Genomic DNA, 16,214 nt, shown 5'->3' with positions numbered 1-16,214 from the left:
TCTAAACCTTTTAACATTTTTATTTTAGCTTTTTACTGTTATTTTTTATATTTATAGTTTTAGTCCCTGATTAATCTGATGGTGATTATTTAACTTGCATTTGAGGTTTTAATTTGTATGTGTTACTGCTGATGTTGATGATGCTTGTCCCCCCGCCCCTCTTGTTAACTGGCTGCGTTACTTCTTATTCTTTGTATTTTTCTGGATTTTTTAAACATGTTTTAATGAATTATATATGTTTTATATTCTGTTGTACATTATCAAGAGGCTCATTGTATGAGGCAATGGATCAGTGTAACAAACAAAACAAGGAAAATTAAATATACAATAGAATGTATTAAAATTTATCCATGCTTTGTTAGCCTTTGTTGTTGGAAGCCAACCTAAACTGGGTTTTACAGCTTTTAGAAAATGCTATATCGGTTGCTAGTAGAAAGCAGTTCCACAGTCATAAGAATGCATTTCTTATGCACAGCCTTGCTGTTCAACATGAATGTTATAATCAAAAGGTGGAGAAAGGCGTTTTTTATGGATTTAAGTGTCTTTAACCCTTAGGGCTGGGGTTGAAAGTGTTGTTCCCATTGGTGCAATGGCAACCTTGAGGTCATCTGCTGCTTCCCACAAATCCTCTGACCCTCCCATGCACTTTTCCTCCCTTGAAAAGTACACAGAGCTGAAGGAAGAAGTTGGAAGAGTGATGCTATTCCCCACTGCACATTGCAGCTCTGTTTGCTTTCCTTCTGGATCTGACTTTTACTGAGATCCCTTGGAAAACCAGACTTTATGTGCCTGAACTTCCTCTCTTTCTGTCACTTACTTTGCATGTCCATGTGTCCATGTATGTGATTGATTGCGGAACAGAGAAGTGATCAGAGGAAGTGGTGCCCACACATTAAACTCAAATGTGCCCATAGGCCTAAAATGATTGGCAACGCTTCTCTTGAGGAATTTCACAGGTTAAAAGGGGTGGTGAAAGTGGCAAGAAATGAGGATCTTGGATACTGGCAAAACACGGAACATAATCACTTAGTTTTGATACTGCTATAACATTCATTAGGAGATGCCTGGTAAAAAACATATATCACTAGTTTAATCACTGGTCAAAGCCAGCTGAAGCTTTTTGGCAATCCTTAAAGGTAGCTCCAAATACTAGGCATTACAGTAGTCTAGAAGAAGAGGAGGAGGAGGAGGAGGAGTTTTGATTTGATATCCTGCTTTATCACTACCCCCTCATCTAATTACACTTACATAAGCTGTTTTGTTTGCAGGGGCAGTTACTTTGCAGCATGGCCTAAAGGAATATCTCAGGCATTACCAATTCTTAATTGTACTTAAGTATCATGCATGGTTAGAGAAACAACTTATTCATGCATTAGCCATCTCCACTCTTTGAAATTTTGTTTCCTTGTTGCTGCCTATTATCTGTGTCGGGACCAGGGACAGAGCCCACTCCTTTTCTCTTAAAATGTGCTGTAGCGGGCTTTGAACTTTAGAAATGTTCTTTAGGTACAGGTAACTCACAACTTATGCTCATTTAACTTGTGCACATTTAGCTTTACATAGCTGGCAAAATTAAAAATAAAAAGGGGACAGAAAGGGGTTGGGCATCTGGGGGAAAAAAGACTTTTGCAATCCTTTTTACTATACTTGATTTTTGTTTTATGTGCTGTCCCTGGAATGTAACCCCAAGTTGAGTTTTGCCTGTATTAACAAGTTTTGCTTCAGCAGCTAGTTTATGTAGGCCCATGGCAGGGTGTCCTAAAACAGACTGTGAAGTAATTTGGAAGTATGAGAACTGTTTGATTGAGCAGCATGAAAGAAATGGATTTTGCAATTTCGTAGGAGGTGGATTATGAGTTTGAAAAAGATGGTAAAAGTACCTAGTTTGGGTTGCTTGGATGTGAGCCAGCTGTACTCTGTTCCTAAATCTGTTCAGGGTCAAGAATCAGGGGGGCTTGACCAATGTACAGCCTATCTTGTAAAACTACAGCCTGAAGCAAGCACTTTACAAAGGCTTGACACTTTCTAAAGGTTATAACGAGTAAATAAACCATCAAATGACTCCTCTTTTATTGTTATGGTGGTGTTTTTGTAAAAAACACTTAAATCCTTGTAGTCCTAAGGCAGCTAATAAAATATCAAGACTTCTAAAGGCTTTGTGTCTCTTGTTATTGTCTTAAAATTATATACAATTTACCTCCTAAACATAAGAAAGTTTTCTTTTTAATGTGTTGCATGGATGTTTCAAGATAGAATGTATAAGTTTTTAAAACTTCCGGTTTAGAATGAAGAATAAAGTTATTTGTTTAATAAAAAAAACTTAAATCTTTTAGGGAGCAATCCTAACCCAAAATTTGTCTCCTGGAGGGGATTAGTATTGAGCAGAGGTATCCCTCTACCTTCTTCCAACTGCCCGGAAACCTATGTCCCCACTGTGAAAGGATGTGTGGATCCAGAATTGCCCTTTATAGTCACTTAGGGACTCACTGTTAAGACTGTGTTCATGAAAGACAATCTTACTTGGCGATGAGTGATCGCCGAAAAGAAGAAGAGGAGGAGGAGGAGGAGGAGGAGGAGGAGGAGGAGGAGGAGGAGGAGGAGGAGCTGGTTAGGAGGATCAGGTGTCCTTGAACACCCTGCTGTAGTTTCTAAAGGTGCAAGCTATTTGAGATACACTGCTGATGCAAGGCTCTGGAACAGGCATTTTGGAGATGGGGCAGAGCCAGGCTGCCTAAGGATGTTCTGGATCCTAAGCCAGTCCATTCACAAGTAAGGGACCTGATCTGCAGGCCAGTGGCGGACAACAGCGAAAAGGGAAATAAAGCCATTGGCTTTGAGTGACATGAGGGAGCAGCGTTTTGGATGCAGCAGTGGTTCTGCAACTCTGACTCCCTAGAATCATAGAATTGTAGAGCTGGAAGGGACCCCAAAGCTCATCTAATTCAACCCCCTGCAATGCAGGAATCTCAACAGGATCATAAATGACAGATGGCTATCCAACCTCTGCTTAAAAATCTCCAAGGAAGGAGAGTCCACCACCTCCTGGGACTCCATTCCACTGTCAAACAGCTATTGCTGTAAGAAAGTTCTTCCTGATGTTTACTCAGAATCTCCTTTCTTGTAACTTAAATCTTTTCATTTGGGTCCCAGCCTCTGGAGCAGGAGAAACCAAGCTTGTTACCTCTTCCATGTGACAACCCTTTAGATATTTGAAGATGACTATGATATCTTCTATTCTCCTCTTTACCAGGTTAAACATACCCAATTCCATCAACCATTCTTCATAAGACTTGGTTTTCAGACCTTTTATCCTAATCGCCACCCTCTTCTGCACCTGTTCCAGCTTGTCAATATCCTTCTTTAATTGTGGTGCCCAGTACTGGACACAGTACTCCCGGCAGTACATTATATTTGTGCAGCTGGTTCTTCCACCCCAAGTGTAGAACCTTATATTGGTCCCTATTGAAATTAATTCCTCCTCACTATTGCTCCTTTTCATTCAACTTTATGCACACTATTTGCAAACTTTATGAAAGAAGTGAGACCCAAGTTGAAGGAGGAAGTTCAAGTTTGCAGCTTCAGTTCTTTCCATTCAAATATTTTGTTGTAGTTTAAATCATATAGGGTTAGTTCCATATGCCACTAGATACTGTACATGAATTGTGTGGGAACAGATCAGTGGAGGTGATAATTTGTTGCTCTTTGTGCTGTAATTTGTACACAGTGGAAACAAAGTTTTCTTTCATTTCCACTTTTCTTGTCCTTCCTTTCCTTCAAACTTAAGTCAAGTGCTGTTCTCCTAAAATGTCATTATTTCTAAACAATTCCTAAGCAATCTTATAACCCAATCCTAATGAACTTCCAAGTAAATTGCTTAGATCCAGAAATGCTAACAAGACATACTATTAGCTATAGTAGCTCCCACTGTCAAATAGAAATGGAAGAGAATTTTGTTTGGTCTGCATTTTTAAGTGAAATGACCTAATTTGCACATCCCAGATTAATAAATGAACCAGAATGTTATTATCCTTCAGATCTGCACTTATGTGAATTTTACAATACAGTTCTTGGCTCAAATAATGCATCAAAGTATAAAATACATTAGGGTAAAATACATTTTGAAATGTGTGCATTGATGTAAAATATGTACATTGTGTGACAAATACTTATTTAAATATGGATTTAAATAATTGATTTTTGTATGGATTTTTTTAAAATTATAGATCACTACAGAATTGGGACATAATTGACATGTAGAACTGACATAGAAATAGGAAATTGACTGATTGGTCCATCCCTGCTGTCAAACAGCAGCCTACTTCTTAAATTTTCCGCACTATAGAAAGTGGTTTCCTGCTGGAAGCTGTAGGCAATACCCCAGACTTATATAGCTTGAGAGTCTTCTGGTAGAACCCCTCCTCTGTTAACCATTTAGCATCACACTGTCCATTTGTGGCAATGCCAGAAATAATTCTGTATAATATAGAAACGCGTCTATAAACAGGGACACGATTGTCTTTACTAAGGTCTGAACTTGGCACTACCTGCACCCAGCTGCGTGTAGCATTTTCATTTAAAATAATTAAATAAATAACAGCTGATGTCAAGAATAGAAAGGGGGGAGGGAGGTTTTCTTAACCCTTTCCCATCTGGCCATTTTTCTGCTTAAAACTGACCTTCCCCAGTTGCTTCTCCTGGGGGCGGGGGGCGGGTGGAATACACAAGTACACTTTACTGACTGTTTTCTACAGGATTTTTACTAATAATGTATCATGTTTCTGCTTTTCATTAATGTGTGCTTTACTCGTAGCACATTTTAACAGCATTTGTAAATAAATTGTTTGAGAGCATACTCCCCCTTCTCTGAAAAGTCATAGGGTAATCAAAATAATTGGCTTTTGTCCCTGATGGGGGAGTAATAGAAGATGCATCTGGATCCAGTGTTTATAGATAATTATAAGAAAACTATTTTGTTGTAGTTACAGAATATTACTCACTTAGGGAGCGCACAAAGGTTTTTTTATGAGCTTTTATATTTTTGTGTTTATCTGCCTTACTTTTACGCCGCATGACATTTGTAATATTCTGCAAACAATACTATAATCACAGAAGCAAATGCTTTGCGGTTTTGTGACAGTAGGTAAAAATCAAGCAGTCAGAGGATTGGCAGAAACCCCTTTCTGAAACCCTGGAGAACTGTTGCTAGTCATTGTAGGCAATACGACAGAGCTAGATAGACAGACAGTTTGACTCGGTGCAAGATGGCTTTCTGTATTCATAACTTTAGTATTGGTTATAGTATAACACATAATAACAATCTGAACATGTTAAGATTAAAGCATTTGACTGCAACATCAGGTCAGTAACCAACACTCCTGGTTTTCAACCCAGATTGAAAGACACTATTGCTATCAGTTGTAGTAAACAGGCAAGTTGGAATTGATAGTAGGTGAAGGAGCACAGACCTGACCTCTAGACGAAAGAGAAGGCCTTGCATTACTGATGATGTTTGTGCTCCTCTGGCTAACCAGACTTGACTGTTTGCAAGGGCTTGTGGACCAGGTTTTGCTTCTGAATTCTCAGGTGGCAACTTGGTCTAGGGTTGACTTTTTCAGTTGCATCTGCTGTGACCTTCTCTGGAAAATAAGTATCTTGCAGCAAATGATTCATACTTTTGTAGATTGGCTCTAATTGGGATATTCTTTGAATAGCATTTGGGAGCTTCAGTGAATGAAGAAGTCTGTCTTCTGACAGAAGTGGGTCAATGGGAACATAAAGCTTGTTCTGCAAAAACTGTGCAATTAACTATTAGCTTTCAGATGCAATTAGAGGGGCTGGTTTTGACATATAAATCTGTTGAGGCTTTGAAACCCACATGTCTCAGGAAGCATTTCAGCCAATATGAACTCTCCCTCCTGTCATATTAATCCTCCTGTATAAAAAACATGTGAGGAAACTTTGTACTAATATATGCAGTGTTAAAAGAAGCCTTTATGGGGGAGTATTTCTCTCTCCTCCCATTTTCTTTTCTCCCTCGCTTTGAAACTTTCCTTTTATTTCCATGGTCTTCTTTCTACCTTCTTTTCTTATTTGGGTTTTCCTGCTTAATTTGTTTATCTTTGTCTTATGTGTATGGAGGTATTAATGGTGGTTGGATATGTAAGTCTCATTAAAAATCCATTGTTTTTAACTGGGAGGAACCTTTATGTGGTGCTTGAAATCAGGAAGGCTATGTTGAAGGAAAGGAAGGAGAGAGATAATGTGTGTTAAAAGTATATGTGTACTAAAATGAATTAAATGTACAGTAAATGAAAGAAGATCTTATGCACAGGCTGTGGTTCATTGTTGTGGGCCTGATCTTGATGAACTTCTTAGGGTTCCTGTAGGATCTCAACATTTTGGGTTTTCTGAAAGTAGCTATGGCTGCAGGCCTACAGGCACTTATCAGGAATTATGTCCCATCATATTCAACAAGGTTTACCTCTGAAGGTCTGAGTGCACCTTTATGGGATTCACTGGGAAGCTATCATTTTAAAAAAGCTTATAATTATTTGTTTTATTGCTTGCTCAGATTAGATCTCTCCAATACTGGCCTTTACAGTATTTTGATTGAAGCGTTTGATTGTTGCTCGCTGCTATAAGTCTGTTTTGAGGAAAAGCAACATACTGAATTTCAGATACCTATATATATAAATTCAGATACCTATATATATGTTTGTGGTCCGATGTCTGAACTTAATGCAAAACCCTTGCTGGAGAAGAGGATGGAACTGTGATGGGGAGAGGAGAACTTGCCCTTCCATTTCATTCTTTTTACAAGAGCAACCATGTTTGCTGTAGATTTGTCTGCCCAGTCCACATATAAGGTGGTGGGACCTGATTTTAGCATCAAGCACAGTACTAAACCCCTTCCTTTTCTTACTTTCCCATCATTCTGGGCACTTTTTCCCAGCTGAATGTCTATATCTGGAGTGAGCTGGACTGTGTAAAAATGGGAAAGAGATAAGGGAGGGACGGTTTAGCTGTTCTTACTTGTCCACCCTTTCTGATGTTAAAATGAGACATCCACCTCTCATCATATGAGGGCAGCATAGATATTGATCAAACAAATATGAGTGTCCCATCATTTTTAGATTAGGTCTATTTTAGATTAGGTCTAAGATACTCACCTTAATTTCATCCTGCTTTTCACTGCCCCCTTCCCATTTGAGTCCCCCTTAAATGCATTTTTCCTTGTAGCTTTCACTTTGCCCAAGATAATCTCAGAGTTGAGAGTTTTGCCAGTGAAGAAAGATTTACCAGTACTTCTATCCTGATTGGGTCACCTGCTGTTTTTTTTCTTCCTAGGTCAACTTTCTATTTTTTATTACATTTAGGCCCTGCCTTTCTTCTAAGGAGCTCAAGGTGGCATACCCGGGTATGTGGCTCCCCCCTTCCCATTTTATCCTCCCAAAACCCTGTGAGGTAGGTTAGATGGAGAGACAGTGGCTGGCCCAAGGTCACTCATTGAGCTTCATGACTGAGAGGGTGTTTTTACCCAAATCTCCCAGCTAAGGGATGATGTTGTGCGAAGGGCTGTAGCTCAGTGGCTGAACATCTGCTTTTTGTGGTGAAGTCTCAGGTTCAAATCCTGATATCTCCAGCTATGGCTGAGAATTTCTCCTATCTAAAACCCTGAATAAAAGGTAAAGGTAAAGGGACCCCTGACCATTAGGTCCAGTCGTGTCCGACTCTGGGGTTGTGGCGCTCATCTCGTATTACTGGCTGAGGGAGCCGGCGTACAGCTTCCAAGTCATGTGGCCAGCATGACTAAGCCGCTTCTGGTGAACCAGAGCAGTGCATGGAAATGCCATTTACCTTCCTGCTGGAGTGGTACCTATTTATCTACTTGCGCTTTGACGTGCTTTCGAACTGCTAGGTTGGCAGGAGCTGGGACCGAGCAACGGGAGCTCACCCCGTTGTGGGGATTCGAACCGTCGACCTTCTGATCGGCAAGCCCTAGGCTCTGTGGTTTAACCCACAGTGCCACCCGCATCCTGATACCAATGAGTGTGGACAGATCGGATCTAGGCATCGGTGTAGCTGCCCCACTAAATCAAGTAATTAAATAGAAATACTTAACAAAGAAGGGGAGGACAGAGGATGGGGACGACAGACGATGGTTGGACAGTGTTCTCAAAGCGACTAGCATGAGTTTGGCCAAACTGCGGGAGGCAGTGGAGGATAGGGGTGCCTGGCATGCTCTGGTCCATGGGGTCACGAAGAGTCGGACACGACTGAACGACTGAACAACAACAACTTAACAAACAACTTGGTTCTGCTCCCCCCCCCCAACATAAATCCTGGCTATGCCTTTGGAGCTAGGTGAATCAATGGTCTGCTTCATTATAAGGCAATTTCCTGTGTTATTATGTCTGATGAAATTCCTCACAGCCTGAATTTTGTGCACTGCCTGCCTCCAGAACGATTTTTTTCTTTTTTTAGCAGGAAGGAGTAGGAAAATATAGATTTGTGAAAGAATGGCTTGTTATTAATTATAAACAGTTATTGGTGAGATTATTAGTTTCTGCCACTTAATATTTGTTGTTTCTTAGCCTACTGGCTAAGATCAAGTATAATATTTGTCATTTGAAACTTTTTTTTTAAAGGAAGCCATTACACAGTACTGTATGTTTCTAATGTATTCTTAAGATTAGATGGAATTTCTTCTTCCTAATGATTCAGTTACAGGTGGGTAGCCGTGTTGGTCTGCCATAGTCAAAACAAAATCGAAAATTCTTTCTAGTAGCACCTTAGAGACCAACTGAGTTTGTTCCTGGTATGAGCTTTCGTGTGCATGCACACTTCTTCAGATACACTGAAACAGAAGTCACCAGATCCTTAAATATAGTGGGGGAGTGGGGAGGGGTATTACTCAGAAGGGTGGTGGGAATGGGTGATAGGCTGATAAGTGTGGAAAACCTGTTGACGACTCTAAACGGCTGCAGTTAGTCTTGCAGGGAAATGCAAGGGGTGAGATGGCTAAAGATGGCTTTGTTATGTATAATGAGATAAGAATCCAATGTCTTTGTTCAAACCAGGTTTCTCCATGGTTTTAAGTTTGGTGATTAGTTGCAATTCAGCCACTTCTCTTTCCAGTCTATTTCTGAATAATAGTAATACCCCTCCCCACTCCCCCACTATATTTAAGAATTTTTGATTTTGTTCTTCCTAATGAGTGAGACATATATTTAATTCTATTCAGAGTACAAACGACTATCCTAATCTTATTAACTAACATTTCTTTAAAAATGTTTTTTTAAACAAACAAACAAACAAACAAACAAACAAACAAACAGTGACTAGATTTTTTGTATGTTTTTGAAACTAGGAAACTGAAAGTCAATATGAGGAACAAATTAGCAAATTTGTTGTTGAAGTACAGGAGCTTGAGTGGCAAAAGGTTAGTGTTCTTCAAACAGTTAAAACTTGATAGCATCTGTTCTTAGTAATTTTACTGTTGGAATTAATATCAGTATTGAAGAATGGTAAAATATGGTTTCTGGTCTAATATACATGCTTCTATAGCGTTCTGAGGTTTTGTGGAATCAGTGTCAATAGAATTTATAAAATGTGTGTTTCTAAAGTCTTTGCTCTAAAGCATGGGTAGGCAAACTTAGGCCCGGGGCCCGGATCCGGCCCAATCGCCTTCTAAATACGGCCTGTGGGCAGTCCGGGAATCAGCGTGTTTTTACATGAGTAGAATGTGTACATTTTTTTAAAAAATGCATCTCTGGGTTATTTGTGGGGCATAGGAATTCGTTCATTATGTTTCCAAAATATAGTCCGCCGTCCGCCCCCAGATCTGAGGGACAGTGGACCGGCCCCCTGCTGAAAAAGTTTGCTGACCTCTGCTCTAAAGAGATGTAGGATTTGGCAGATTTACTGATTTCTTCTGTCAAAATTAAATGTGAAGAACCATTATATGAGGTACTTTGAATGCAGTACATTTGGTTCTAGCCAGTGTTATACTGCACCTTCACTCTTCTCTCTGAATCCAGAAAACACAGAGCACAGCTAAAGACTGTGTGTCTTCAGTTATGCTTGGCTTTACAGGCAACTAAAACATTTTGTGCGGGAATTTGAATGCAAGTTGTCTCCTCAGGCACCATACGCTCCCCTGTTGCACTGCTGCTGTGGATGAGGGTGGCAGTTTTTAAAAAGGCAATTCTAAATGTGCTATAAATATTACTGGTACTATCTCATTTGTACATTAAAAAAGTAAGGGGACCCCTGACCATTAGGTCCAGTCGCGAATGACTCTGGGGTTGTGGCGCTCATCTTGCTTTACTGGCCGAGGGAGCCGGTGTACAGCTTCCTGGTCATGTGGCCAGCATGACTAAGCTGCTTCTGGTGAACCAGAGCAGTGCATGGAAATGCTGTTTACCTTCCTAAAGTAAATGAGCATTATAATAGCATTTTCATTCAGGTCCAAATTCGTAGAGTTATATTTTAATAGAAATGAATTTCTTCTGACTACACTAATATACCTATGCTTTCTCTTCTTGGTTGGAAGATTTGTTGCAAGTTTTGTTATTATTCTTGTATGCCTTCTTTAATCATTATTTGAATATTTATCTTCATTTTTTTGAATTTTTAAAAATGATTTTCAGGTTTATACATCTCACTAATTTTCACTAATTTGGTTATTTATCTTTAACCAAGAAAACTTTAAAATGAAATTTTTTCTTAATGTATAATGACACATCTTACTTTAAATATGTTTATATATGCCTTTTTAACTATCTTGTTCTGCTTTAATTTAAATTGTCAAATAATAGATAGCTCTTCAGCATCATAAAGAAGCATTAAACAAACAGCATACAGAAGCCATGACAGCTTTTAAAAAACAGGTACTCAATGAGTCTCTTTGTTCTCAGCAGTAATATACAACAAGTTGTATTGTCATTCATATTCTCAAGACCAGTTAAGTTGAACTGCTCAAAAACAACAAGCCTGATCTAGTCTCAGCTATAATGAGAGCCTTGTTGTGGGGGATGAGTACCGGTATGTACATGAAGTTCCTTGAAGTTGGGGAGGTGGATAGGAATGAATTGTATTGTATTGTAGCAAATCAATTTTTAAAAATGTAGTACTTTAAATAAAAAGTTACACATGTTGTTTGATCATGCTATTTAAATTTGTTTCCTTCTTGTGGCATTTCTAGTTCCAATTAAGACTATTTGCTGCAGAAGAAGAAAAGGTAATGATATGACTCATTTGGTAAAAAAAAAAATGGTTAGTGGTTGGGATTCAGAGTGCTTAGTGTGGGCTTCTATGTGTTCATGGGGAGTTTTCAGCTTTTCCCTTCCAGTGGCAGCCCTTGCAACCACTGAAAAGTTCCCACCAAAGGTCGAGGACTCTGTAGAGCATCTCTGCATGAGAAGTATCGGGTGTTGCCTTGTGCATATATCTAATGCTTTGATCATATTAGGGTTGCCATATGTCTGGGAAATCCCAGACATGTCCTCTTTTGGGGGGCCAACATGCTGATCTGGGTTTTGCTTTTTTCCATTTTAAAGGAAATGTCCAAGTTTGTTTGTTTGTTTCTTTATGGGTTGTTTTTTTTTTTTTTTGCTCAGGCTCAGGTGTGGGCGGCTTGGGCATGGGTTGTCTGGCTCAGGCTATCCTCTTTTTTGCACTTCAAGATATGGCAACCATAGATCATATACAAATGCCGTAAGAGATTCCAACCTGAGTAAGGCATAAAGATACTAAAGATTGTTATCATAGTATCCCCATGAAGTTTGTTGAGTAACACTGTTGGAAGTAGCATAAATCTTTGAGCACAACTTTTACATTAGTAAATTGTTATAGTAGATTATCTGACAAATGCAAAAAGAAAAATGAGTGTATAAAACTTAATGCAGAGTCTCATCAAATTCTGTGACCTCAAGCTGATGGCTGAAAAACTGAAAGCATTTTTCATACCCAATCAGGAGTGAATGTTCATCCAGTGCTACAAAGTAAACACACTATGGATTAGTATTTTTAACTGAAAAGAGTATAAAAAATGAAAATGTCAAATTTTGCAAAGTATTGTGCTAATACAGTTCCTTGCACCATTGAAGAGAACATGTGGATCACTTTGTAACAATTGCATGATAGTGATCAGTTATATGATCCAACAGAGAGGGAGTAAGCAGAGCAACAACGCTGCAGAATAATCTGAAGGCAAGGGGCAGAGTATTTTTCAGTAACAGAGTCATCTCAATAGTCTCTGAATAGAGAATGTGGCATATTTATTTTGAGAAAGTGATGTTGACTTCAACTGAATGATGGCAGGATCCATATCTCCTACAAAATCTTTAGCAGGATTTTGTCATTCTTTATTTGAACCCACTGTGCTTTAGTATAGTGTGCTGTTGAAGTGGACGGAGTTTTGTGTTGCAGTGTTTTGAAGAATAGAAGTAATTATCCTCAAGACATTTGCATATAGAATAGATTATGATGTGCATAATTATTAATACATCTCAAGAGACCTGTTCTTATGTCCCTTAGCTGAGAAATTTGTCATTTTGTATTTCCTTTTTCTAACAAAATATTATGTTTCTTTGAAGGGAAAATGTTTACTTGCTATGGAATCAAAAGAAAGAGAAATGGAAGGGCTGAAAGAAACATTAAAAATGTTACAGGTATGTTAGCTCCATACCCATACAGCCTGATTTATTTGGGCCCTGTTCCAATAGAGTGTCCATGCAGTAGCCAAGACTGTGCATGGTTAGCCAAGTAAAGCAATTTGCATTTCTGCCAATTAACAATTACTGGTAGTTGGTGGGGGAGCAGGGACACAATGCAGCCCCCTACTTTGTTTCCCCAAAAGAGGTTGTCTAATCCAGGAATTTTTGCTTGGCTCCTACAATGGACTAGTGAATCTATTCAAGTGATCTTTTTCTGCTGTTCCTTGAAAGAGCTTAAGGCACCATATAAACACAGAAAATAAAATAAATGACTCCCCTTTATTTTTACAACAAAACTATGAGGTAGGTTAGACTTAGTAATTGTCCCAATGTTTTGTGGCTGAGGAGGGATATAAACTGGGTCTCTGCATTCTAAGTCTAACACTATTCCTACTACATCAGACTAGTTCTTTTGTTTTATTTTGTATATGCAATTCCTCATCTAGCTAGGGATGCACAGTTTTGGTTCTGTTTGCATCTCAACTGAACTACAGTACACATGCAGCAGACTCAGTCCTGTGGAGCAAAATGACTAAGGAGATGGCTATATACCGGTACCTTTTCCGCAATTCCTCAGATAGCCAATAAAGAAAATCAGGGAAGAGAAGGCAGCAGTTCTTCTTAGAGTTCCATACTTGCATTATCATCTGTGTTTCTCAGATTTAGTAAAACTATTCATTAGTCCAGAAAAAATGAGGGGTTTTTCTCCCATTAGGAAATACTCCATGAGAAATCCACTCTTAAATCCACTCTATTTAAAGGAGTGACTTTTCCACAGAGCATAGTTGCTCACTTTGTTAGAGGAGCAGTAATTTTGCCAGCCTTTGAGATCAACGCTCATTTGGATGAGATTTGCAAAACTGTCGCTTGGCCCTTTATCAGCCCATTCAATCATTTTTATAAAATTGATGCAGTTGTACAGTGCAGTAAATGTTCAGAGAACTTTCTTGAATGAACAGTTCTTGGAAGTCTCATAGCAATCTGTTGTCCCTCACCAACAAAAACAAAAGAAAAATTGGATTTACCATGAAATTTTATTTTCCTTGGTAAAATGAGAGCAAATTACCCTGCTACAGTTCTGAGTGTGGGATAGGATCTTAGAACAGTTATCCCCTTGATATTCATATGGATTCCTGTGGACATCTTATTTTTCTTCTTTGGGATTGACACAGCTATTCTTTCAGGTTGTTAACAATTATACTTCTGAAGTTCAGTGTTAGGCGTATTTAGTTCTTCTGATGAAAATTCCAGCCTTGTCTGCAAGTAGTAGTAGGAGCTTTATCCTAAAATAAACATTTCACCCCTCACTAGCAAGAACAAAACTTCACAGTAAGACACTTAATTAATTTCCTCTAAACATTAACTCTGGAGTAATTTGATTAAAGATAATTGGGCTGCTCAAATGAAATTGATGAAGTTAGATTTGTTTGTTCTAAGTTGAGTAAGACCGGTTTAGAAAGGGAATCAAATAAAATATTAGACCAGACCAGACCAGGAAAATTAAATTTATTAAAGTATATTCTAAATCATACAAAAACCATACTAACTTCCTCCGTGCTATTAAACATTCAGACATATCTAAATTTAAATTTAAATGTAAAGTTAAAGTCAAATGTTAAATTTAAATGTAAATTTAACTTTAACTATTGACCATAGGGCATTTTCCCAAACTGTACTTGCTGTTCTTCAGCATCCCTGAATTACTCAAAAGTGCCTTTTCACTATGCAACAGTGGACATTTTGCTTGTCATTAATATTATGCTGATTATACTAGTTTCTCATTAACTTTATAGATACTGTAGCTTGATTATGTTGATGCCATACTTTGTTTTTTTAAATAATCTGGTTAATGCTGAGATTATTTTAAAAGCAATTCCTTCACATTGCTGACCTTCTGTGCAAAAGGCTGAAAGGATTTGTTATGTCCTGTTCAATTCATGACACAGCACAAGTGATATATAGTGTACTTCATGGTTGGCTGAACATGATGCATGGACTGAAAGAGTAATAAATGCTCCCTTGCTTTTCTTAACTAAGATATAGTTGGGAGGGACAACCATTCAGCAATGGAATCTGATTTAAATTCACCACAACAAAGGCATTCAGTAAGTCAGTTTTCAGCCAACTGGTATGTCAGTTGCGCTAATAGAAGTTCATGCAAACATTTTAATCATATGTACAACAAGCAGACCTGCACTGTAACACTGGAACTCGCACGAGATAGCCATTTTCCTTCTTTGGAGAGGCAAATCATAGGTTGAAATCCGATGAAGAAGAGCTGGGTGTCGGGGGCTGGCTTGGCGTGGGATTGTTCCCTCAGGTCCAGCCCTCCGCACCAAACTGCCATTGGCCAATTGGCTGACACGGAGCAGAATTTCAAGCTGGGAGTGTGAGCTCACGTTCTGGCAAAGAGAGACCCCGACACACAGCCATGCACCATCAGCTGGGGGGGGGGGAGGGAGAGGCGCTGGCCGTCCCACAAAGCCACTGCACCCCTAAATGGAGGTGAGCAGACTTCTCTTCACTGAGGAACAGCAGTCTTAGGTGTATTTGTTCTTCTGGTGGTACATTGCTCATATGAATAGATTATTCTACTCATGAGCAATAATTTGTAGAAGTGAGCTCATTCAGGTTTAGCCTGCTTCTATGCTCTACTAGGGAGCCAGTGTGGTGTAGTGGTTAAGAGAGGTAGACTCGTAATCTGGGGAACCGGGTTTGTGTCTCCACTCCTCCACATGCAGCTGCTGGGTGACCTTGGGCTAGTCACGCTTCTCTGAAGTCTCTCAGCCCCACTCACCTCACAGAGTGTTTGTTGTGGGGGAGGAAGGGAAAGGAGAATGTTAGCCGCTTTGAGACTCCTTCGGGTAGTGAAAAGCGGGATATCAAATCCAAACTCTTCTTCTTCTTCTACTACACACTGGCAGCAAAGCACAGGATCAATATTTTTTCGCCTTTGTCTGATGCTGGGAGTGGGCCCTAGTCTCTCTACTGGCACAGTAGCAGTCATGCCCTAGCATTGTAGAGAAATCTAGAGATTCTTTTAGGTTGGTAGTGATGAAAATGAAACAAGACTGGCATAGAAGGATAGCATTTTGTGCCACATTCTAAGGGGAACCAGGGTGACCTTGTTCCTTGCATGGGTGCAAGGTTGTACTGGCAAAATGGTACAAGAAACAGTATGTGAACAGATCTCTGAAGAAGGTGGTTTCCCTTGCAGTGAATGAGAACTTGTTTCAGCACAAGCCCCTGCTTGTACCACAAGGGTTGATCAGTGCTTAGGACTGGGCTATAATAATCAATCTTACCTTAATCTTTGAGTTATACAATTGGAAATTTAGAAGCAGCCGGTTCTGCTCTGGCAAGAACTTCTGTGCATAGAAAAGTCATAGGATGATTGAATGCAACATTTATTATATGCTAATCCATAAACCTGGCACAAGAAAAACCTGGCTTTATTATATTCATGCAGACATACAGGTGAAAAGGAAATACAAC

General features: G+C 39.2%; 1 protein-coding gene across 2 annotated transcripts in view; it reads left to right on the top strand.

The window, feature by feature from the left end:
* Positions 1-16,214, top strand: part of CCDC73 (coiled-coil domain containing 73) — a 54,383-nt gene that overhangs the window by 12,195 nt on the left and 25,974 nt on the right. For both annotated transcript variants that reach the window (XM_033151585.1, XM_033151576.1), the window contains exons 2-5: positions 9,371-9,442; positions 10,821-10,892; positions 11,207-11,242; positions 12,600-12,674. In XM_033151585.1, the coding sequence (XP_033007476.1) occupies positions 10,872-10,892; positions 11,207-11,242; positions 12,600-12,674 (132 nt within the window). In that variant the 5' untranslated portion in view covers positions 9,371-9,442; positions 10,821-10,871. The remainder of the gene's footprint in view (positions 1-9,370; positions 9,443-10,820; positions 10,893-11,206; positions 11,243-12,599; positions 12,675-16,214) is intronic.

The sequence above is a fragment of the Lacerta agilis genome, chromosome 1, assembly GCF_009819535.1.
Source record: "Lacerta agilis isolate rLacAgi1 chromosome 1, rLacAgi1.pri, whole genome shotgun sequence".
NCBI classification, from domain to species: Eukaryota; Metazoa; Chordata; class Lepidosauria; order Squamata; family Lacertidae; genus Lacerta; species Lacerta agilis.
This window is presented reverse-complemented; position numbering and strand designations above follow the sequence as displayed.